At 47.3% G+C, this 23,034-nt stretch overlaps 1 protein-coding gene across 4 annotated transcripts; it reads left to right on the forward strand.

Moving 5' to 3' along the window:
• Nucleotides 1-38: 38 nt before the first annotated feature.
• WDR45B (WD repeat domain 45B) lies at nt 39-21,469 on the forward strand. Of its 4 annotated transcripts, none has more exons than XM_081576878.1 (10): nt 39-205; nt 4,461-4,535; nt 10,696-10,797; nt 14,277-14,364; nt 15,399-15,493; nt 17,508-17,698; nt 18,264-18,349; nt 19,181-19,282; nt 19,763-19,884; nt 20,161-21,469. In XM_081576878.1, exons 1-10 carry the CDS (start codon nt 139-141, stop codon nt 20,316-20,318), a joined length of 1,086 nt encoding a protein of 361 aa, XP_081433004.1. In that variant the 5' UTR covers nt 39-138; the 3' UTR covers nt 20,319-21,469. The 4 variants fall into 4 exon arrangements, with proteins under 4 accessions (XP_081433004.1, XP_081433006.1, XP_081433005.1 ...); XM_081576880.1 differs by having other exon boundaries at nt 20,229-21,469; XM_081576879.1 differs by having other exon boundaries at nt 20,276-21,469.
• Nucleotides 21,470-23,034: the final 1,565 nt, after the last annotated feature.

Raw genomic sequence — 23,034 nt, forward strand, 5'->3', positions numbered from 1 at the left:
GTGGTTCCCTGGCTGCGCGCGCAGGCGGTGGGCCTTTCGCTTCCGGCCGCGGCAGCGTCGCTTCTGCCCAGACGGATCCCGGCGGTCGACCTCCCGGAGCGGCATGCGGCGCTGAGGCGCGGTGGACCCCGCGGCGCCATGAACCTCCTGCCCTGCAACCCGCACGGCAACGGGCTGCTCTACGCCGGCTTCAACCAGGACCATGGTGAGGAGAGCTCGTCAGTGGCCCCGGCCCTCCCTGCCGCCGTTTCCCCTCCGAGCGGGGTCCCGCCCTCAGCCCTGCGGCGGCGTCCTCACCGGCTTCAGGCCTCTTCCCCTCCCCTCGGCGTTCTCTCCCCTGCCCCTGAAGCCGCCCTCCTCCCCCAGGCCCCTCTCCCCCCGGCCCAGGCCGCTTCCCCGCCGCCCTGACCCCCCACCCCCATCCAGGTCGGACACTGATGGGATTTTCTGGGGCGGCGTCTGTTCTTTCTTGCCGGTTTAGGGTCCCCAGCGGCCGGGACGGGGTCGCATCGAAGTGAGAACGCCTCTGCAGGCCCAGGACCTCGTCCGCGGAGGTCCTCACCTTTTCTCCTGATTTTCGTAGAAAATGCTGCCGGACTCACACTTTTTTTCTTTTTTTCTTTTGTTGGGTGGCAACCGGACTGTTCAGCCCGGCTTTGGGGGAGATGGCTTTTTTCGCCTTCCTGAAATCCTGCGTGATGCGGGACTGCGCCCCACTTTAGCCCAGGGAGGGGGACCCGCGTCGGTTCTGAGGGTTCGCCTTGGAAGCCCGTTTGAAGAGGATCCAGAAGCAGGAACTGCAGGATCCGTGTCTGTGGAGCCAGTTTGGGGTAGAGTTACGTAGGCCGGGCGGGGGTCGCCTAGCTGTGTCAGCGCGTGGGCGCCTGGGGTGCTGGCTCCAGGGTTCTGACTGTAGAGCCCCGGGAGAGTGAAGTGTGTTCTGGGAACCGAGGCAAGGCCGGGATTTCCTTCAGGGAGGAGTCCTTAAGGGCGGGAAGAGTTCTTGGGGGGGTGGAATTGGACGAGGGGGAAAATGTGGGATGCGGGCGGCTGGGCTGGGGACCGCAGGGGTTGTGGGGTCTGCTTTGGGGGCCAGAAGTTGGGCATCGGGCAGTGTGTAGCTGAACACTGTGGATTTTGATTTCCAAAGGAGGGCCAGTAGGTTTCTTAAAAGGTTCTGATAGTTGAAAACTCATTAAGGAGTTAACCGTGGTGTAGCAACTTAAGAAATGTGCTTTCAAGGGAAAGAAGTGATTGATATTAAGGGCAGGGAGAGGCAGTCCTAAAAAAACAAACACGGAAACAGAAAGCTTACTAACTCTGTGGCCTTTAAATCCAAGATCATACGGATACGACTGAGCGACTAGGCACACATATCTGTCTTGGAGCAGATGAGGAATCCTTGTAGTAGGTTTCAGTATAATAATTGAGACTCACAATAAAGCTAATTATTTTAGAAACCAGTGAAGTTTATAATGTTTTTATAAAGGTTTCATCAAAGATTATTTAGAAAATACAGCTCTGGCTTTTAAATGGATATATTTCAGTTGCCTGAAAACTACACTCTCACTTTTGTAAAACCGCCTTATTTCTTGGTAATAGTTACAAGGAAAACTTACAGTGTTGCTGAAAAAAAAATGCATTTATACTTAACTTTCTTGTTACCCTTAGCTTAATTCCCTATAATATATATGTATACCAGGTTGTTGAGTTAGTTACATTTTGTTTTTATATTGATTTTTAATTTTTATTCAGCATATTTAGCACTCTCATTGAAACTTTAGCTTTAGAAACCTTTGCTGATAACTTTAAATTGTTCACACTTTTGACTTATCTTCTCCCAAAGATAAGTTGTATTACAATTTCGAGATTCTGAAGTGTTGATATGTGTGCGCTTCTATAATCTGGCTGCTGTTTTTCTTTCCCTTTCTGTGGGAAACAGAAGGTTTGAGTGGAAACACTTCTGTAGACTAGCTTCTCTTGCTGGGACCTAGTCTGAGGCCACAGACTGACTTCGCTGGCTCACTTGGCTGTGGATCTGGAGTGTAGGTGAAGAACACTTGAGTATGGAGTGCACGTGGTTCATGTATAGAAGAATGCCCTTCAGTGATTCTGTTGATTCAGTGATGCCCTGTTGCCAGTTGGCTTTCTCTGCACTGTGCTTGGTCACCCACTGTTGGCTTGCGGACTTCTCTGTGGGGAAAAGTTTCATTAAGATAGCAAGGACGGAAAGGTTCATGCCAACTGTTGTGTGATAACCAACTAAAATCAGTTAATTTATTTCTCCCATCCCCTAAAATAGCAAGGATAATGCCTAGCCTTCTTAAAGAGTGGTTTCCAGTCTTGTGTTTGTAGGACCTTTTTTCTAGCTTTTTACTGAAGTGCATTACTCTTACAGAAAAGTGCATATATCCTAAGTATTCAGCTTGGTGAATTTTCCAAACTGAACTCACCTTCCACAGCACCCAGGTTAAGAAACCAAATACCTGGGCACCCTGTGCTTCTTCAGGCCACTTGCCCAGTCTAACTTCAAGTGACATAGATTAGTTTTGCCTGTCTCTGTATTGTATTTTGTTTCTGGCTTTTTTGTTCAGTATTGTGTTTGCAAGAGCCTTTTTCCCATACTGTTGAGTATAATTGTAGATCATCCTCATTGGTGCAGTATTTCTTTGTGTGACTCCATCACAGTTGGTTTGTCCGTGCCACCTTTGGTAGGCATTTGGGTAGGTTCCCAGTTTGGGGCCATTTTCAGCATATGAGTGCTGCTGTGACCATTCTGTTACCTGTCTTTTAGTGAATGTATGTTGTCATTTTTACAAGGCTTGTATACCTAGAAGTAGAATTGACAGTGGCAGTCATGCAAACAGTTTTCCACAGTGGTTGTCCTGGTTTGCCCTCCATTACCATGCCTCTGCACACTCATTTTGGCCATTTTGGTGGATGTTTAGTAGATCTCATTGTGGTGTATATGTGAGATTGTATTTGCATTTCCCTGATTCTGTAGGTTTATTAAGCATTTGGATATTCTCTTTTGTGAAACGTCCAGATCTTTTGCTTATTTTTGTATTGGGTTGTCTGCCTTTTCTTATGGATTTATAGGAATTGTTTGTGTATTTTATACAAGTCTTGTCAGAAATAGGTGTGTTCGGGAGAAGACAAGTAAGATCGGTACTGGCTTAAAACTGGTGGAAGGTGTAATAGTTGAGAAACAAAAGGAAAACTTTTGACTTTTGTATTTCCATATTTTCCAGAAAGCCAAACTCTGATTCTTCTGTCCAGATTACATGATTCCAGTAACACAAAGAGGGAGTTACAACCCAAAATAAAGGATAATAAGTAACATTGCACTTGCCAGTGAATGTCAGACTCCAGGCCCAGATAAAGTTCATTTCAGAGTCTGAGAGTTAATTACAGAACAGATTCCAACTCCTGGGAAAGCTGTTACGGTCTTTGTAGTTTTATGCATAACTTGGACCAAAAAAATAGAAGCATGTTGTTCACACTGGGGGGATGGAGTGGTTGATAGAATAATGTCATCCCAGTGCTGGAACATGGATCAAAACCAGAAGAGACTCTGAGGGTGGCTTTGGCTTTCAGGTCAGTGATGTGTCTTGGTGAGGGTCCAGCCACTGCAGCTTGTCTTGGGAAAAGAAATGGAACGTTTGGTGTTTCTCTTTCTGGTCACAAGCTTCATATGAGCCAGCAGTCGAACTTGGTGGTGTTGATGGAGATTAATGTGGTCTTGATCACGCTTAGGCAAGTGAAGTCCAGGTCACAGGGTCATCTTAAAACTTCAGTGCTTCCTTCACTTCCTCACGGCATCTTCAGTTGGACCATTAACAGTCTGGTGTGTAACTTGGGGATGGTGACTGAGATGGGTTTAGGGAGTTAGGATTAGTTCCAGGTGGGAGTGAGGTCATGGAGACCTCAAGCTGCCTTCTAGTAGACCCTCCTACTAGCCCTTCCACCCCTTCTTCAACTGGATGTGTCCCTGCCTGCTGAGGTGGCCTGCTTTGTGGCTATCCTTGTGGACTCTCTTGTTTGTTGTTGCCTCTCTAGGGCTTGGTGCCTGATACAGCCCTGGAGAGGTGTGTTGGGAATAGGGAAGCCAGTGGTGAGCATTAGAGGCTGGAGTTGAGGGACATGTGGGGTGGCAGAGTGGCTGGTTCGGTAGATGGTGAGCCCCTCTTGCAGGAGTTAAGTGTTGGAGCAGAGAGCTTGGTCCGTGGGATGCCAGAAGGGCCCTGCGGGGGCAAGTGGAGTAACATGCAAACTCTTTGATAACAGTCCATGAGGAGAGTCATCATGACACATGCAGACCACATCCGTGTGGCCTGAGCATTCACAAGAGTTCCTCAGAGAGGTCGCTGTCTCTGGACCTTTTGAATGTGCTGCTCCAGGCCTGGGGTCTTCAGCTGGGACCCCAGTGAGGTGATTAATTTGTCTCTCTCACACTTTAGGTTGCTTTGCGTGTGGGATGGAAAATGGATTCCGAGTCTATAACACCGATCCACTGAAGGAAAAAGAGAAACAAGGTAAGAGTAACACATTTCTTGGTTTCCAGCCGTTTCCAGCCTTCAGAGTAGAGGTACTGTGTTTCAGATTGGAGCGGAGTGGGTTGTTCATGGCCATGTCACCCTGGACAGGGCTCTTGTCTCCCTTGTGTTGAGCTTCTGTGAGTGCTGGGCTCTGTGGACTGGGTGCAGTAATGATTCAGTGGGTATTGGTGACTCTGGTGAATCCAGCACTGCTGGCCCTGCTGAGAGAACCAGGTGTGGTTGTGCCGGCCTCTTCATGCTTCGTGTCCAGTATGAAGCTGTAGGGAGCTGAAGTGAGGGGTTTAGGTACAGTAGGTAGGACTTTGACTCTTAAAATAACTTTTTCTTCAAAAATACTAGTGTGGCAATAAATTATAGTTGCTTTTGTTTGCTTATTTCAGTGTCTTTTTTTAAAATTTCAGTGTCTTAAATTATGTTTTCATGGAATACAAGTTTTCACAAGCTGAAATCAGGAATTCTTTTGGTGAAATAAAATAATGGTGGTCCTTTTCCCATTTGGCAGGAAAAATGTGTAATTTAACGGGTAGAATTTTCCCATTTGCTTCTTTCCTTCGTATTTTTCTTAAGCTTTTAGTGACTCCTGGTCCTTACCTGCCAACAGATGAACAAATCTCAGATAAATCATAAACAGTGAGAAACCTCCTTTTTCTTCCTGCAGTTGTGGTTTTGGTTTTTATTCAGTGTGCAAGTTATATTTTCTGATGCAAGAGCTGTTTCTCATCTGTGAGAGGAAGTCAGTGCATTCTTATGCTCCCCTATCAGCCCCCTTCCGTTTTGACAACTAATAGTCTACATCAGGGATTTTCAGAATTTTTTTTTCCCATCAGTGAAACCTCTTTGTCAAGTAAATTCTTCTATACAACCCTGGTATGTAAACCAGCAAGTGATACTTTATTTCTAGGAGTTTATTTTGTAAGCTGAAGTCTGTTCAGTTCAGTCGCTCAGTTGCATCCTACCACAGCCATGGACTGCAGCATGCCAGGCTTCCGTGTCCATTACCAATTCCAGAGCTTACTCAAACTCATGTCCATTGAGTCGGTGATGTTGAAGTCTGTAATTTTTATGTATTAGAGAAAGACCAGGGTAGCCAGGTGGTAAAAGGCTCAGATTCTGGGCCCACACTATTTAGATCCCAGTCCTGCTCTTCCCCATATCAGGTTGCTGTGTGATATGGGGCAGGAGTAACCTTGGTCAGGTTACTCACCTTCTCTTGGCCTCAGTTTCTTTTTGTGTAAAAATGAAAATGTTAACTGCCTACCTCCTAAGTTTATTGTAAAGATGAATGAATTAGGATGAGGGAGACACACAGGCTAGTGGCAGCACACACACCCAAAGTGCTTTGTAAGCTTATTCGCTTGTCATTGGTGGCAGCAGTGTTACCTTTAAAGAGTGGGTCTTTGGAATTAGTGAGGGTTACGGGAGATGCTGGGAGTCTTGTCTCAGTCTTTTATGCTTCTGTCTTCTATTTAATTTGTTTTGGTTGCATTGTAAATTAAGACAGTTCTGTTTTATACAGAAAAATAGTTCCAAAGTATTTTGAAACAGCTTGCCTTGCAAACTTCCGGATGCTTTTTACCTAAATTGACGTAGAAACTTAGGAACTAGACTTCAGTGTCAAAGTTGGTCATTAACGGCATATTAAAAGTTGCTTCCTAAGTAATGAAATGTTTACAGTGAATCTAGGATTTCTTATAACAGTAAGTTAAAACAAGAAGTATCTCAACCTCCAGGAAGGCTTGCTATTGTCATGTCACATTGCTGTGTCGGTTCCCCGTCTCTGCTCCGCTGCACTGTGTCGGGGTCAGACTGTCTCTGAGTTTCGCTTGTGGCGAATTTTATACTTGCCAGGGATCTAGCAGAGCCATGTGATGCTTACTGATGGCGTGTTTAAGGACTCCACCTACATGCACTTACAGGCTGGTCGGCTGCTTTATTTCTGGCAGCGAACTCAAAACAGGCAGAAGACTTGACCTTGTTCCTGTTTTATCGTCGAGATTTGCTTTCCTTTATGAGAAAGGAAGGGTGCCTGCATTGGAGGGTCATTCCCAGATCTGGACTTTTAGCCTTGTCTCCACTGTGACCATGGCTCTGCGTAGGGGGACAGCACAACAGGCTGTGATCGGTGGGCATCTTGCAGTCACACCCACTGCTGGATGGAGCTGGCAGTGCCAGGAAGCCATCTTGGGCATCCTGGACCCCCAGTGGAGGCAGCGTTCTCCTCCAAGGTGTTGGAGGTCCTGTGTCCCAAGCGCAGAGCAGAGTGGCTCACTCAGGAGGAGGGGGAGCCCTGAGAGCGCAGCCTGGGTGGCGTTCTCACTAGGGTGCTACAGGGCCAGAGCATAGGACTCTGATTCACGCATATCACACACACACCCAAGCATATCCTGGCAAGAAGGTTCAAGTCATAATTTGAACAAAGATGTGTCAAGAGTAATACATTTGGATAAAATTATATCTAAGTGGTTATAGAAATGAAAGGAGTACTAAAAAGTTAACTCCAGTCTTCATTTAGAAACACAACCCTCCCACATTCCAAAGGTGACTAGAACTTATGTAGCCCACGCTCGATGAACTTGCAAGGTCCTCAAGCCCCTTGTCTTCTGCACTGCCTGACTCTTCTTCCACACCGCCAGTGCTCACACGTGTAACATGGGCAGCCGTGTGTGGGGAGCAGAGGGCACACGAAGGCCTAGACGGGATGACTCGTGACATATGGGACAGCAGGTGAGGCCACTTGTTTCTGAGCCCACTAAGCGCTGCACTGGGGGTGGAGGATGCAGTGATGAATAATGTGGGCAGGGTCCTTGGTGAGACCACCCAGTGACTGGAAATAACAGATGACCTGTCTGCACACGGTCCATGATGCTGCCTAGTTGAGCACCTCCCTGACCTGACAGTCTTTCAGGGTCTTACCCATGGCCCATCATCCTCCAATTTCAGAGCAGGTCGTGTGGGCTCCATGCCCTGTGTGGTCCGTCAGGCCAGCACGTTGTGGGTGAGGGAATGAGAGAGAAGTGGGAAGTGTGTGAGATGGAGGAGGCTGAGCTGATTGTGGGGGTAGGGCGAATGGGGTTGTGTCCACGTTAGTGATGGCTCTGGGGAGGGTGTGGAAAGGCACATTCCTAGCCTTGATGGTACAAGTTTAAATTGGTAGAACCTTTTTTGTAGAAAAATTTGACATACGGTTTATTTTCTATATTTACACACACACACACACAGTACCAGACCACCTGACCTGTCTCTTGAGGAACCTGTATGCAGGTCAGGAAGCAACAGTTAGAACTGGACATGGAACAACAGACTGGTTCCAAATAGGAAAAGGAGTATGTCAACGCTGTATATTGTCACCCTGCTTATTTAACTTCTATGCAGAGTACATCATGAGAAACACTGGGCTGGAGGAAGCACAAGCTGGAATCAAGATTGCCAGGAGAAATATCAATAACCTCAGATATGCAGATGACACCACCCTTATGGCAGAAAGTGAAGAAGAACTAAAGAGCCTCTTGTTGAAAGTGAAAGAGGAGAGTGAAAAAGTTGCCTTAAAGCTCAACATTCAGGAAACTAAGATCATGGCATCCGGTCCCATCACTTCATGGCAGATAGATGGGGAAACAGTGGCTGACTTTATTTTTCTGGGCTCCAAGATCACTGCAGATGGTGATTGCAGCAATGAAATTAAAAAACACTTTCTCCTTGGAAGGAAAGTTATGACCAACATAGATAGCATATTAAAAAGCAGAGACATTACTTTGCCAACAAAGGTCCATCTAGCCAAGGCTATGGTTTTTCCAGTGGTCATGTATGGATGTGAGAGTTGGACTATAAAGAAAGCTGAGCGGCAAAGAATTGATGCTTTTGAACTGTGGTGCTGGAGAAGACTCTTGAGAGTCCCTTGGATGCAAGGAGATCCGACCAGCCCATCCTAAAGGAGATCAGTCCTGAGTGTTCATTGGACAGACTGATGTTGAAGCTGAAACTCCAATACTTTGGCCACCTGATGCGAAGAGCTGACTCATTTGAAAAGACCCTGATGCTGCGAAAGATTCAAAGCAGGAGGAGACGGGAACGACAGAGGATGAGATGGTTGGATGGTATCACGGACTCGAGGGACATGGGTTTGGGTGGACTCAGGGAGTTGGTGATGGACAGGGAGGCCTAGTGTGCTGCGATTCATTGGGTCGCAAAGAGTCAGACACGACTGAGCGACTGAACTGAACTGAACACATACTCTGATCCAACAATCACACATAAAGGATTTTATCTGAAGGAAAAATTTTGGAAAAAGACAGTAGATGCTGTGGTACATGCTGACGAGAAGGAACAGCTGTGCCGCACTGTAAGAGCGAAGAAGTTGGAAAATAGTGTGATGGTGCCGTTGGTTTGAGTTCAGAAGTACACACATGATCTCGTTTATGGCTCTTCCTACTTTATGCTTTTCTGTGTTGTTTTATTTTTATAGTGATAATATGTGATTTTTAGAATGGGAAATAATTAAGCTATTTCTATTAAAAGAAAATGCCTGGGAAATAGGAAAGAAGCAGCTGAGGGTTGCAGGGCAGATGCCGTGTGAAGAGGCTGGGGGCTAATGTCATGCTGGAGGGCTGCGTTCTGCCTCTTCATACAAGAGCCTCTCAGTGGAGTGGAAGTTAAGCCAACACTCAGGACATCCTTCTCTCCCATTTTCTTTCAGTTTTCCAGGCATTAATACTGGAGTGAGTTGCCATTTCCTTTTCCAGGAGATCTTCCTGACCCAGGGATTGAACCCAAGTTTCCTGCATTGGCAGGTAGATTCTTTACTGCTGAGTCACCAGGGAAGCCCCTCTTATATGTAGTGGTCCAGTTTTCCCAGGGCTATTTATTGAAGAGACTGTCTTTTCTCCATTGTATTTTCTTGTCCCCTTTGTCATTTGCCTGCCAGTGCAGGAGATGTAGGAGACCTGGGTTCTATCCATGGGTCAGGAAGATCCCCTGGAGTAGGAAATGGCAACCCACTCCAGTATTCTTGCCTAGAAAGTTCCATGAGGTTGCAAAGAGTCGCACACGACCGAGCAGCTGAGCACACCTCACAGTCTCCCCATACCTGGTGAGTGCCAGGGAACCAGGTGATGCCCCTGGTGGTGGAGGCATGTCCTGGCCTGTGGGGTGGAGGATTCCTGGGCTGTCATGGGTCTGAGGCCACACACCAGCAGGGAGCGGTTTAAGGACTGAAGCATTGTAGTCCTTTGAGTTTGGGCTGTGGCCACATCCTGTTACAGCCAGAATTACTTGAGGTGGCTTGTGTGCCACAGGACAGTAAATTGTTTATAAGGAGAGCTGTGTTCCTTGTGGATAGTATTAAATACAGAGTCCTTTCTGGGGTTTCTACTAGGCCTTGAATTTGAAACTTCTCGAGTGAGCTGATGGACTTTGGGTCCATCTTGTGTGGCTCCAACTAGACAAGTAGGAGTCAATTCTTAGGTTAACTTCTGATTTTCAAAGGTTTGAGTTCCTTGCTTGCCCTCTGCTGTACCCTCACTGTCCCAGGAGCCTGTGGTCAGGACAGACCAGAGTGGGGGCTGAGGGGCCAGGGTGGGGGCGCCCAGCTGTGACATGAACCGTTTGGAGAGCAGTGTGCTCCTCTGACTCCCACACTCTTTGTGGAGGTTCTGTTGCTCCCCTGAGTATTAGACTTCCTTTTGTCATGGAGCACACCTGAAAATCTGCTGACATACTCCCCTTCACATAATTTTGTGAACATTTGTAAACATTTTGGACTTCCAGGGAAGAAGTGTTTAAAAGTGGTGAAAAGGAATTCCAGCTTTTGCATCAGACCATTTGAGATGCTTTCTCAGATCTTACATACTTTGCTGCACTTTAAATTATGAATTCAGATATTTCATACATTTTGCTGTATTGGCTTCTTAGGTGCTCAGTGTTTAGACATGAAAATACAGTTATTGATGCTGAGAGGTTTGAAGCTTTTATTTTCCTAGCTGGTCACTATTTTCATTTCTGATCATAGGTACAGATTGCTGATTAAAAATCAAATGCTGGGTAGGGGGGTAGGAAAAAAAAAAAAAATCAAATGCTGACTGTTTTTACCTTTTTTTTTTAACTGTAAAATACACATACTGACTTCTTTTTATCATTTCAGAATTTCTAGAAGGAGGAGTTGGCCATATTGAAATGTTGTTTCGCTGCAACTATTTAGCTTTAGTTGGTGGTGGGAAAAAGCCAAAATACCCTCCGAACAAAGGTAGGTAAAATAATCCCTCATTTAATAATGCATGTCACATGTAGTCCCGTCTTGAACTTTTTGGAGTATCTTTGTGTCTCTGGCCACACTGGATCTCCCCTGGTGGCCCTGTGACTCCTGAAGGGACAGAAGCATCCAGAAAGAGAGTGTTCTCTGCTGTTCCCAGGAGAAGAAACTTGTGACCAGAGTCACTGTTCCCCGTGGACAGAGAGCACCTGCTTTTCATGCGGGTTGACTGGATGGGGGCCTCCACTCCCGTTTTGTCCTGGGTGTTCTGCGGTGGGTGTTCTGTGCTGTGAGTTTCGTTGAAAGCCAGGTGTGGGGAGGCGACTTCTGCAGAGAGCCATGGACTCATGGAAACGCGAAGAGCAGAGAACGGCTGGGCTCTGGGTTGAAGAATGTTGTTCCTGGTGTGCATGTGTGAGCCTGTGTTCAAAGAGACGGCAGTGTAAAGGGGGTGGCTCTTTGAAAGTAAGGGAGAAACAGAAACTTTATGAGTTCAGCCGAATGTCATGTGTCTGTAAATGTAGGTATCATTTGGGGCACAAGGAGTAAACCCAGTGAAGGAGGGTAGAGCAGGGGAAGAGGGGCACGTGGACAGGGGAGAAGGTGGGGACAGACCCCGGGGCTTCAGATGCCAGGTGAGGGTGTGGCTGGGAAAGCAACGCCAGCAGTTCTCAGGAACAGTCTCAGGAAGCAGTTAAGTATAAGGCTCAGCAGACGTGGCGGTTGGAAGAAAAGAAAGGGGAGCTGTGTTCACAGAAGAGGCAAGAGAGGAAAGGGAGTGTGGGCATCAGGCAGATGCTAGAGATGGGAGGAACCCTGGGTGACCACTGCAGCCCTAGGGGACTGTTGAGTTGGAGCCCACTGGTGACAAGCTCCACCATGGAGACCTCTCTCTTTCAAAGCTTGGTGGGAAAGGAAAGGAGTATAGCAGGGGAGGTCTCCCTACAAAGAATAGAGATGGGGGTGAACTGGAGATCTGCCTGAGACCATGAAGCAAAGAAAGAGGGCAGGCACGGAAACGCAGAGTTCTATGTGGCCCTGGGCAGGCTTGGGCCTGACTGGCAGTTTCTCAGTAGAGTCTGGCAGGTTGTGTGGGCATGATGTGGGGAATGGAACCCACTCTCAGGTGAGAGTTTGCCCTGGTAACATGGGCCGAAGGGCAGGAAGCCTGGCTGCTGGCCAGGTCATTGCCAGCGTGGCGTGGATGGGCAGGACTGTGACTATGAGTCCTGGAAGAGGCCACCCAGAAGTGACAGTCCTGCAGTTGTGCTGGGGCCAAGGGCAGGTCTTGCAGTGGAACAAGAATTACCTGACCTGGGCTCCGTGGGAATAGGCACAGATCCTGCTGCTGGATCAGCCTTTGTCATATGAAGAATTTCATCGATAATGGGTGAGGAGTCAGGAGCCTGGCCCTACCTGTGGCACTGTTGGGGGGAGGAGGGGGTCACTGCTCCCCACCCCAAGGAAGCAGTGGATTGGATAATCTGGGGTCTCTCACCTGTAGCATCTTAGTCTCAGTAAACAAAAAAATTCTGAGAAGAGAGTCTCAGGAATTTTACAGACTTAGAAGAAAGCAATTTTCTAACTGAACATTTTGAGTAAAATGTAAGCTTTTTGTAGTGTGCTAAAGGTGATTTTTAAGAAAAGAACTTGGTCTTTATTAAACTTACAAAAGGTTAAAAGTATATGTTTTCAGTAATGTCAAAATTACTTCTAAATGTTTTCATAATTGCCAGTTAAGATACATGGTGTTACAGTGTAAAGAATCTAGCTTCTTTGGTTTGTGAGAACAGAATAAAACAGGACTGGAGGAGGCTGGTTGTCACGGTGACCAGCTGGGTCCAGACAGGGTGCTGTTCAGGGAGCAGAGAGGCCAAGACAGAATCCCGCCTAGTACATTGTAAATTTCTAGTTCCCTGCAGCAAAGCAGCTCGCCGCCTTCAGAGGGCACAGGGAGTTGGCATTAACTGGAGTGAGTCCTTCTCACTGTGTCCTGTCACTTTTGTTTTGTGAGTGAAAATTCATGCTGCTGCCTCTGGGGCTCCATCATGCTATTTCCAAACATTTCTGAAAATGGGGGTCACCTGTTTTTGTGACACCGTTGACATCCTTCTGTCTGGGCTTCTGTCTGGTTTGAGCCGGTTCATGTTGAGTTACAGACTTCTGGTGTTAGGTTGCAGGGCCAGGGGAAGTTCATTGAATTGCCTTTTGTGTTCAAGAGTAGAGTGTCCTTTGCCCAGAAAAGTTGTGACCATTTGGTTTTGGAATGATACTATTTTCACTAAAGTAACTGTCTACTCACTGACATATTGGTGCCCTTTAAGGAGGAGCTGATGGGAGAAGTTTATCACAGATGATGTTTCAAGGAGTAAGAAGATAATTCTTTGCTTCATTTTTGAGTGGTTATGAATTATAACTAACCTCTTCAATAGTAAATACATTCTATGTTAATAATTTTGGCAGTTCTAGTAGGCTGGTATTCAGTTTTTTCCTAATTTGAAACTTAGATGACACTTACCCATTCTAACAAAATTGACCCCTGAATCCACCCCCTGAACTGTTGTTGGTCACATGTTGAGACCTTTAGGGGAACATTCTTTCCCTTCCATTCTCAGTCAGCTGTGACCTGACTGTGGAGGGAGCTTATTTCCCTCACCCCACGTACCTCATACCCAGCTTTTCAAGTGGAGAAAAGAGGAGGTCTGGACACACACTCCTGATCCTCCAGGATTGACTGTAAGTTGTCTCAGCCCCTGGGGTGTAAACTGCCGATCCATCCTGACGGAAGCTTGTGGTGTGAGCAGAGCGAGAACAGTCGGGGCTGAAGAACCCTGGCCCGGGTTTTTATGTGTCTAATTTCCTCATGAAACAGCCCTTTCTTTTCTTGATCCAAGTTTATCTCCAGCACTGGGTACCGGTGGTTGGGCTTGCTTTTCGGCTCAGTCTAACGGAACCGAGGAAAGAGAGGTGGAGAGCAGTTTGCCTGAAAACTAGGCGAGGGTTGTTAGGGAGGAGGTTCAAGTGAGTGTGTGTGTGTAGAGAGGCAGGGGTTGGTACCTGAAGTGTGAGCAGGCGTGCCGGAGAGTAAGATGGGAGGGCGAGAGGGGGCGGGTGAGCAGGAGGGGTGGGTTTGAGACCTGGAGCCAGGACCTGGGAGAGCTTTATATCTAGGAGTTTATTTTGTAAGCTGGTCTGTAACTTTTATTTATTAGAGAAAGACCGTGTAGCGGTGGTAAAAGACTCTGGGCCCACACTGTTTAGATCCCAGTCCTCCTCTGCCCTTTGTCAGGTTGCTGTGTGACCTTGGGCAGGTTACCTTCTCATGGCCCCAGTTTCTTGTGTACAAATGAAGAGGATAACTGCCCCCCACCCCCATCAGGTGTTCCTGGTGTGAAGACTCCTTCAGGAGTGCCTCTAGCAAGCCAGCCCCCGGCCTGTTCGTTGTCGTGTTCATAAATTCTTTCTTGTTTCAGTGATGATCTGGGATGACCTGAAGAAGAAAACTGTGATTGAAATAGAATTTTCTACCGAAGTCAAGGCTGCCAAATTACGGCGGGATAGGTGGGTTTGGTGTCTCATTTTTCAAAGTAGAATAGTCACCTTCTCTGAAGATGGCTGAAATCATTTTATGTTGAAGGAAGAGACATGTTCGGGAAAATGATGTATAAAAAATAAGGCTGTAGTTTTTGACTCAAGAACATAAGGAAGACAGTGAGTTTCATTTGCCTCCTGGGATCGTTTAGGTGAGCAGTCAGTGGGCGTGAGTGCACCTCCATGGACCCAGCCCTGGGCTGCCCCTGCCCTCCAGCTCTCAGTCCTTCAGGGGGACCGTCCCACCCATCAGGTACAGACTGAGGACACGAGTTTTGACCCCTGAATTGCCTCCCTCTTAGCCCACGCTTGTCCACATCATGCCTCATAAATGTTTCAGTTTGAAGGTAAAGGAAAACTCAGGAACTGCTCACAGAGAGTGTCATTGAATTTCACCTGTTGAAAGTAGCCAGTCCCTCCCAGACATTGCCCCTCGTGTTAGTAGAACATGGAAGTTTTTCCTAGTATGTTGATAGCAGTGGAGCAAAGCTTCGATTTGTATGGTGGCGTGGGATGTGAATGGAGTCTGTCATCCTGCATTTGTAGGTAGACTTATCTTCCAGGAATGTCAGCATTTAGGGCTTGTAATAATGCAAATCCTGGAGTCAAATCAAGGATCTACTTTCTCACATTTCTGAATTGTCGAGACATGTCTAAAAGTGTGTTGAGATAGAATTTCTGTCTTTGTGTCCGACTTGGTTCTTGCTCTATAGATAGAATGGTTGATGAGAATGCCCCCACCACCACCACCCCACCTTGGGCTATACCTGCCTCTTCCCGGGTGGGAGGGGCTCAGTCCAAGTGTCAGCCTCCTGCCCTCGGGCTCCCTGTTGACCTACTCCGCAGACCTTGCTGCCCCGCTCCCGGGGTCAGGAATGGGGATGATCCTCTTGTATGTGGTTGTTGGAGTGTTTCTGTTTCCAAATAATAATATCAAAAGCCACAAAATGTTTGAGTTTCACTTTGAGGGAGAGAACATTCTGATGGTGTTTTCTTCTTTCCAGAATTGTGGTGGTTTTGGACTCTATGATCAAAGTGTTTACATTCACACATAATCCCCATCAGTTGCATGTCTTTGAAACCTGCTATAACCCTAAAGGTAAGAATCCAGAGGAGGACGGATGGTGGAAATGGGCTTCTTGAGTCCAGACCAGGTGGGAAGTTCTGAGGCATTTCCTTCTTTGCATGTGGCTTTGTTATTCATTGTATCATCTTTACTTTGCTTTTAAAATTTTTGGTTTTTTATTCTAGCTTTATTGAGGTATACTTTACATAAAACTCACTCATTTTAAGTGTGTCATGTGATAAACTTCAGTCACTGTAAACAGTCGTGTAGCTGCCACCACAGTAAGAGCAGAACAACCCCATCACCCCAGAGGCTTCCCAGGCTGCACGTTTCCCCACCTGACCTTCAGATTTTGCCTTTTCAGATGTCTTTGCTCTCTTTCTCTTAGCTTAATGTGTTTTAGATTCCTCCAGTTTTTTTTGTGTGTATTATTTTGTTCGTTTTTGCTAAGTAACATACTATCATATGGGTATACCACAGCTGTTGATCCACACCAGATTTATTGTATGTTAGGAATAGGAGCTGCTATGTATGTTTACATGCAGGTCTTTGTGTGGATATATTTTTTTTCATTTCTCTTGCATATATACTGAGGAGTACAATTGCTGGGTCATTCTTTAGATTCCACATTAAGTGTTAACGTACAGTATCTGTCTTTCTCTGACTTAGCAAAACACCCTCCATGTCATCCATGCTGTTGCAGATGGCAGGATTTCATTCTTTTTTTATGGCTGCGTTGTATTCCATCAGGTATATATCCAGTCTCTGTGTTTGATTGGAGCATCTGGTCCATGTACATGTGAAGTAATTATTGATAGGTGTGTACTTATTGCCACAGATTGCTTTAGATTCTTTTGGTAGGTCTTTGTCTTCCTTTCTTCTTTGGTTTCTTCTTTAGTGTTCCGTTTGGATTCCTTTCTCTTCTTTGTGTGTGTATCTATTATAGATTATTGGTTTGTGGTTACTGTGAGGTTTATATATAGCAATCAGTATGTCTGTGTGTGATTATTTTAAATGGCTGACCTCTTAATTTCAAATGCGTTTTAACGGCCCTACATTTTACTTCCCTCTCCCCACGATTTCTGGTTGTGGCATTGTGTTTTACATCTTTTTGTGTATCCTTAACTCCTTGCAGATATAGATGATTTTACTGCTTTTGTCTTTTAAACTTCCCGCTAGCTTTGTGTGTGGTGGATTTTACTACTACTACTCTATATTTGCCTTAACCAGTGAGCTTTTTCCTTTAACAGTTTTCTTGTTTCTACTTGTGACTTTTTCTTTTTTGCTTAGAGAAGTGCCTTTGCCATTTGTTGAAAAACTATTTTTTCTGCATTGGATTACTTTGATACTTTTTTTTTTTAAGTGTAAGATTTTTCTGGACTCTATTCTGCTCCAGTGGTCTGTGTTTCTGTCCTTACGCCAATATCAGGCCACCTGGATTTCTGGAACTTTAAGATAATTCTTGAAATCAGATAGAATAAGTCCTCTGATCTTGTTCCTGTTGTATAAGAATTGAAGGAGCTATTCTAGGACCTTTTACTTTCCTTGTAACTTGGTGACAGCTTGTCTGTTTCTTCAGAAAAGCCTGCAGAGATTTTTACTGTAATTGCACTTACTCTGTAGATGGATGAAGGTAGGTTCCAGCCTGAGGTCATAGGACAGCTTTCCACCTACCAGGTCTTCGGTTTTCCTTTGCAGTGTGTTATACAGTGTTTTCCATCTATCGTTAAATTTATTGTCGAATTTTGGGATTTTTTTATGTGTTTGTTAACGGATTCATGTTTAGATTTTATAATTTTGCATTCTCCCAAAAGACAGACATTTGATAAAGTTTATTTAATAATGTTCAGCAAATGTTTCCAATTATGAAGCCATCTCAAGGGAGCGAACTCTGCTTGGCTCCCTGCTTCCCTTTACTGGGAGAGGATTTTGTGACTAAATCTTACTTTTTTGTGAGACCTGGAAGGCAGAGAGTAGGTGTGGTTGTTTGAAAGCAGAAACATTGAGACGGTCCTGAGTCCTTGACAAGTTTCTTGTCTCTCTTTAGGCCTCTGTGTCCTGTGCCCCAACAGTAACAACTCGCTTCTGGCCTTCCCGGGCACGCATACGGGCCACGTGCAGCTTGTGGACCTGGCCAGCACTGAGAAGCCGCCAGTGGACATTCCCGCCCATGAGGGCGTCCTGAGCTGCATTGCTCTCAACCTGCAGGGAACAAGAATCGCGACCGCGTCTGAGAAAGTAAGTGGGTGTCCCTGTCCCACCGGAGGTCATGCCTCTAGAGTGACCTCGCCTGCTATAGGGTGCGGGCTCCTGGCAAACTAGGCCTTCCCTGAAGATCCCAACTCCCTGAGGTTCTTAGCCACCTTCACTTAGAAAGCAAGTCATAGCTGACATAGAGGGTCCAAAAGTCATTTTATTCAGTTGTGCTCTGTTTGGCATCGGCATTAGTGTTTCTCTTTCTGACTGGCTGTGGTAGCTCTAATTAAGATGCCATTTCCCTGGGGGGGCCTCAGACAGCCTCGGGCATCTGCCAGGGGCGCGTGTGTACGGGACTCCTAGAGGGCCACGTGTGGGCTTGGGCCCTGGGCTCCCTGGCCCTCTTTCAGCCCCTGCTGGCTGCTGTCAGACTCAAGAGAGTTCGGTTCGTTATCAGTGACAACAGGGGGAAAGTTGAGTTTTAGATTACGTGGGTGAGTTTGGGAAAGACTCCGATGGGCTCATGGGTTTGTGAATAACAATCATTTCAAAAAAAACTAAAAAGTTGTGAATCTTTGATAATGAAACACTTCACTGTTTTTCAAAGGGGACCCTTATACGAATATTTGATACTTCATCAGGGCATTTAATCCAGGAACTACGAAGAGGATCTCAAGCAGCTAATATTTATTGGTAAGAAAGCACGTTGTTTCACCCTAGAGAAGGGGCCCTGTGTGATCTGGAGGGAGCGGCAGGACCACCCGCATGAGGCAGGCGGGGGCTGCTGTACTGGAAGGGGCTGGGTTTTTAGTTCTTTATTATTACTGATTTAACTCTTTATCATGGAAATATACACAGAAGTAGAATATCACAGTTACCATGGACCTGTCATCCTGCATTTGTCAGAATTTGCCTGTTTTATTTCACCTCTTCACTGTCCCTCCAGCTTATTTTTTTGGTAGTGTCTTCAGGCAGACCCTGGAGGCCTTGTTAGCCTGTCTCTAGTCACTTCAGCCTCCAGTGAGGCTGACCTGGTCTCTCCATGGTGGTTGTTACCATGTCCCACGGTATCTGTAGCTCTTGAGGGGGCTGCACCCCTGCTTGGGCAGGACTTCAGTCCTTGTGTCTGTGGCTTTTGCAAGTGTGGAGCTGCACTTGGGCTTAAGTGATAAAAATGTAGCCAGTATCTGCATGTAGTGTCTGTGGGGCCTGTCATGCAACCCACTGTCCCATCTGTCTGCTCTGGGGCGCATCCAGCCAGTCCAAGTGACACCCCCCACCTTGGGGGCCAGATCATTGGAAGGGAGATTTTCTCTCCCGGGCAGCTTGTTGGGGTAGCCTCAGGGCCCCTGGGGTGGCAGAGTGGTCTGCTATTGGCACCTGTGGAGGGGCTGAGTCCTGGTTTTGACTTTGGTAAAATAACTGTCCTGACCACAGGGGTGTTGGAGCGGGAGAGCTGAGGTCAGGGCTCGCTCCTGTGTCCACACAAGCCCGAGACCCGAGCTTCATCTGCTTTCTCTGCAGCATTAACTTCAATCAGGACGCTTCCCTCATCTGTGTGTCCAGTGACCACGGCACGGTGCACATTTTTGCAGCCGAAGATCCAAAAAGGAATAAACAATCAAGGTAGGCTTCCCAATTAGAAGGATGAAGCGTTGCTTGAGTGCTCGCCCACTAGGTCTGAGTCACAGGCAGGATGCTTCTCATTGGTCATTCATTTGATTTTCTAAAAACCAGTGCAGATTACTTGATGCTAAGACTGGCATCACAACTCGCCCTGCCGTTAGCTCCTTAGGAAATGTGATGAGGTTCCAGGCGCCTTCTAGGGAGGTAGAGCTTGGTCCTGAACTCCAGCAGTCATCCTTGTGTTTGCCGTTCAGACAGTCGATTTGGTGGCAGTAGGACCCTGTGCCCCGTCTAGTGCTGATGGTTTCTGGGTTTCTAATAGAGCCATTTGTAACAGATAAGTTATTTTGTGTGAAAAATAAAAATTAAAAGCAAAAATAGAATTTAAATCATTAAGGCTAAACCAACAGTAAGGAGAGCTGTGTGTCTAACTTTGTCACGTGACCATAACTTCCTTTCTTTGCTTCCTTGTCCTCACAGTTTGGCATCGGCCAGTTTCCTTCCAAAATACTTCAGTTCCAAGTGGAGTTTCTCCAAGTTTCAGGTCCCCTCAGGCTCTCCATGCATTTGTGCCTTTGGAACAGAGCCAAACGCTGTCATTGGTAAGTGGTCCTTACGGGGGAGAGTGGCCCTGGGTGTGATCAGCACCACACCAGCCTCACTGGTGTTCCTTCCTCTTTCCTGGGGGTCCTGTGCATCCCTCTCGGGGTTCACACAGCTCCATGCCCTCTGGGGGTTCCTGGGAAGTTGGTAGTACAGATCATTTGGTCTTGGAACCAGCGACCTAAGAGGGTTCTCCCGTTGCTGCACTAGCTGAATAGATGCAGCTCAACCCCCCACAACAGTGGGTTCTCAGTGGAGCGTGCCCCCACGCACAGATCCCTGCGGGCGGCTCAGTGCAGGCTGCTTGGTTTTCACCCTGAGTGACGCGGTCTCCTCTGCCCAGCGATCTGTGCGGACGGCAGCTACTACAAGTTCCTGTTCAACCCCAAGGGAGAGTGTGTCCGGGACGTGTATGCGCAGTTCCTGGAGATGACCGACGACAAGCTTTGACCCTCCACCAGGAGCACGAGCACCGCGGCCCCTCGAGCTCCTGGGGCTGGTGACGATGGGCTGGAGGGATGGCCCAGGACCTTGTCGCGAAGCCATGCGTGGCTGTTTTCCAAAGCCAGGCCTCCTGAATCCAGTGTTAAAGGAAGAATCAGCAGGGCACGGGGACACTCCCGCCTGACCGCCGGCTTCCCCTTTCGCTTCAGTGGTTCTGCCGCATCCGCCATCTGCAGCCAGGGTTCCGGACAAACTGGGGGCACGTTGAGAAAAGGAGGGACAACGTGAGATTGGTTTGTGGCGCCAGATTCCATCCTTTTTGCTGAGTCTGTGATGGAGAGGTGAACACACGTGCAATCTTGGTTCTTTCTCACCAGATACAAGTGGGATTATCACACCGGCAGCCTTAGGAGGAGGAGGGAGGAAGCCCTTCTCCCGTCTAAACTGAAGAAAGTTTAGAGTTCACAGGCTTGGTGTCTCCCGCAGGAGCCACATATCACATGTCCCCCTCTTGTTGGAGCCATTGGAATTGAGGCAGCGCCAGGCCCACCCCGTGAGGCGCACCTGTGGCCTCCTGGTGACACTCTGGGTCAAAGGGAGGTCCCCTTTACTCGTAGGGAACAGAGTAACGCGTAGACTTGAAAACTGAGGCATAGAAGAACGCATCGCTTAATTCGGAGGATACGAAGGGAAACAGGCGTCTCAACAAAGCAGTACCCGGTCCCGTGGGCCTCGGCCGGCCGCTTCCACTTGCCTCTCTCACCGTCTTCTCTCCCCGTTTTTAAGAATAGCTGCACACTAACATTCTGGGAATGAGAGGCACATACTTTTTTTTAACATTTGGTAACTAAAATAGGTTATGGGCTCTATATTGTTAGTACTACTTGAGGAATATATTTAATTTTCTTAAATTTCCTTTAAACTTAATTTTGTTTTGATTTCAGGTTGCAAACATTAAAATCTGCAGCTGCAAGTTCTCAGTTTTGCCAGTTCTTTTACTGTCATGTAATCAACTAACTTTGTCTGTGGATTTCAGTGTAAAGTATGCATGTTACTTTTATGTGTATTTAGTCATGAAATTTAATTTTGCACACTTATTTGTAACGTTTCTTTTAAATAAACGTGGCTAATTTTGTTGTATTCTGTACCCATCAAGGGAAGAGAAATGTATGTTATAAAACCACAGCCCCAGTTTTGTTGGACTGCAGGCTGTAGGAACGGCCCAGTGTGCTTTGTGGCCTGAACTGTCTGTCCATGGCTGCGTGGGGGCCGGGTGCCGGTAGCAGCCCAGCTACAGGAGCAGAGAGGAAGAGAGTGGTGTCACTAGCAGTGTCTCTCGTCTCTGGTCAGGAGGCTCCACCTGAGGTCTCTCTGGGGGAAGGCGTGGTGTTGGGCCACCCATCAGTGTCTCTAACAACAGCCTTGACTTTGGGCCCAGGAGTAAGAGGAGGTATTTCACATCTGTATGATGACTAGTTTATATTTTCCCCAGTACAATGCCTTTAGTGTATCCAAATATACATTAAAGTAGGAAAAGAATTTTGCAAAGGTTGGTGTCATGGTGTGTGGAGATGCTGCAAGCTGGTGAGGAAAGCTGGGCTGAGTGAGGAGTCAGCTCACTGGTCCTGGGAGAGGCCATACCTGGGAACATTCCATATCCAGAATGTTCTGGCACGTCCATTAAGAGTCCACAGTGTGGGAGCAGGTACAGGCTCTGTCACCCCAGGCACAGCCTTGCATGCTTTGTAAAATGGGTGGTGTGTGAGTGACCCCCATCAAGAGGCTCTGGTTTGTCTTGGGGGTTTCCCCTTGGGATGGTGACAATACCACGTCTTGCCTGGGAAATGCCCTGGATAAGGCTCCTGGAGGGCAGGCTGAGGTCTGGAAGGCCGAGGTAGCATGGCACTATCCACCTTCCTCAGGCCTGTGCACGTGGCTTCACTTCACCCCCTCAGGGAGGTGGTGGGAAGAGCTGTCCCTGGCCAGTGGGCTGTTGGGTGAACCTTTCTCGGTTCATTTAGGGACAGCAGCAGACTAGGTTTCTCAAACTGATAACCACTGATTTGTTGCCTAATGTAGGGAAAGCATGTTCTAAGCCAGGGCCGCCTCTAATTCCCTCCTTGGCTGAATCCTGCTGGCCCCTGAACACGGATACAGAGGGGCAGGCGTGAAAGTCTCGTGTCTAGGGCTTCCCTAAGCACCACTTGGTGGCTAGGCTGGACCAGCCTGATTCGTTTGTCCCCCACATGTCCGTGTGAACATTCAGGAACCACCTCTTGGGGCCCCGCGCACTGGGCTCTCCTGCCTGCTCTGGAGGCTGTGGACGGGGGGTGGGGGGAGGAGGGAGGGCTCCAGTGTGTCAGGTGGGGACAGAACCCTGCGTGCCCTGCAGCCTCGCCCCCGCCCACGGCTCGTCTGTCCCCTTGGTCTTCAGTGCTCACCACTCAATGCTCACCATGGCCTGGAAGGGTGCGGCCCACTCCCTTCCTTCCTTTGCAGCTTGTGAGACCAAAGCTTCTCATGTTTGCATTTCCTTTCTGCAATCAAACCAAACTTGTAGGTGATTTCACACAACTTGGTCCCTGGCCTCTTTTCTTTCTGTAAAAGGTATTTCATCAATTTTAGTACTTCTGGAACTTGTGCTGAAATTTTGGTCTTCAAAATGGATCAAGAAATACTAATCACAATACAAAATGTTCATTGTA

Source organism: Giraffa tippelskirchi, chromosome 3 (assembly GCF_054371585.1).
Source record: "Giraffa tippelskirchi isolate mGirTip1 chromosome 3, T2T-mGirTip1v1.2.pri, whole genome shotgun sequence".
NCBI classification, from domain to species: Eukaryota; Metazoa; Chordata; class Mammalia; order Artiodactyla; family Giraffidae; genus Giraffa; species Giraffa tippelskirchi.

Excerpts from the sequence above, each read along its gene's own strand:
- WDR45B (XM_081576878.1), top strand. The coding sequence starts at position 139 with ATGAACCTCCTGCCCTGCAACCCGCACGGCAACGGGCTGCTCTACGCC. Across the intron at positions 15,494-17,507 it reads AACCTGCTATAACCCTAAAG|GCCTCTGTGTCCTGTGCCCC; the intron begins GTAAGAATCCAG and ends GTCTCTCTTTAG. Across the intron at positions 17,699-18,263 it reads TCGCGACCGCGTCTGAGAAA|GGGACCCTTATACGAATATT; the intron begins GTAAGTGGGTGT and ends TGTTTTTCAAAG.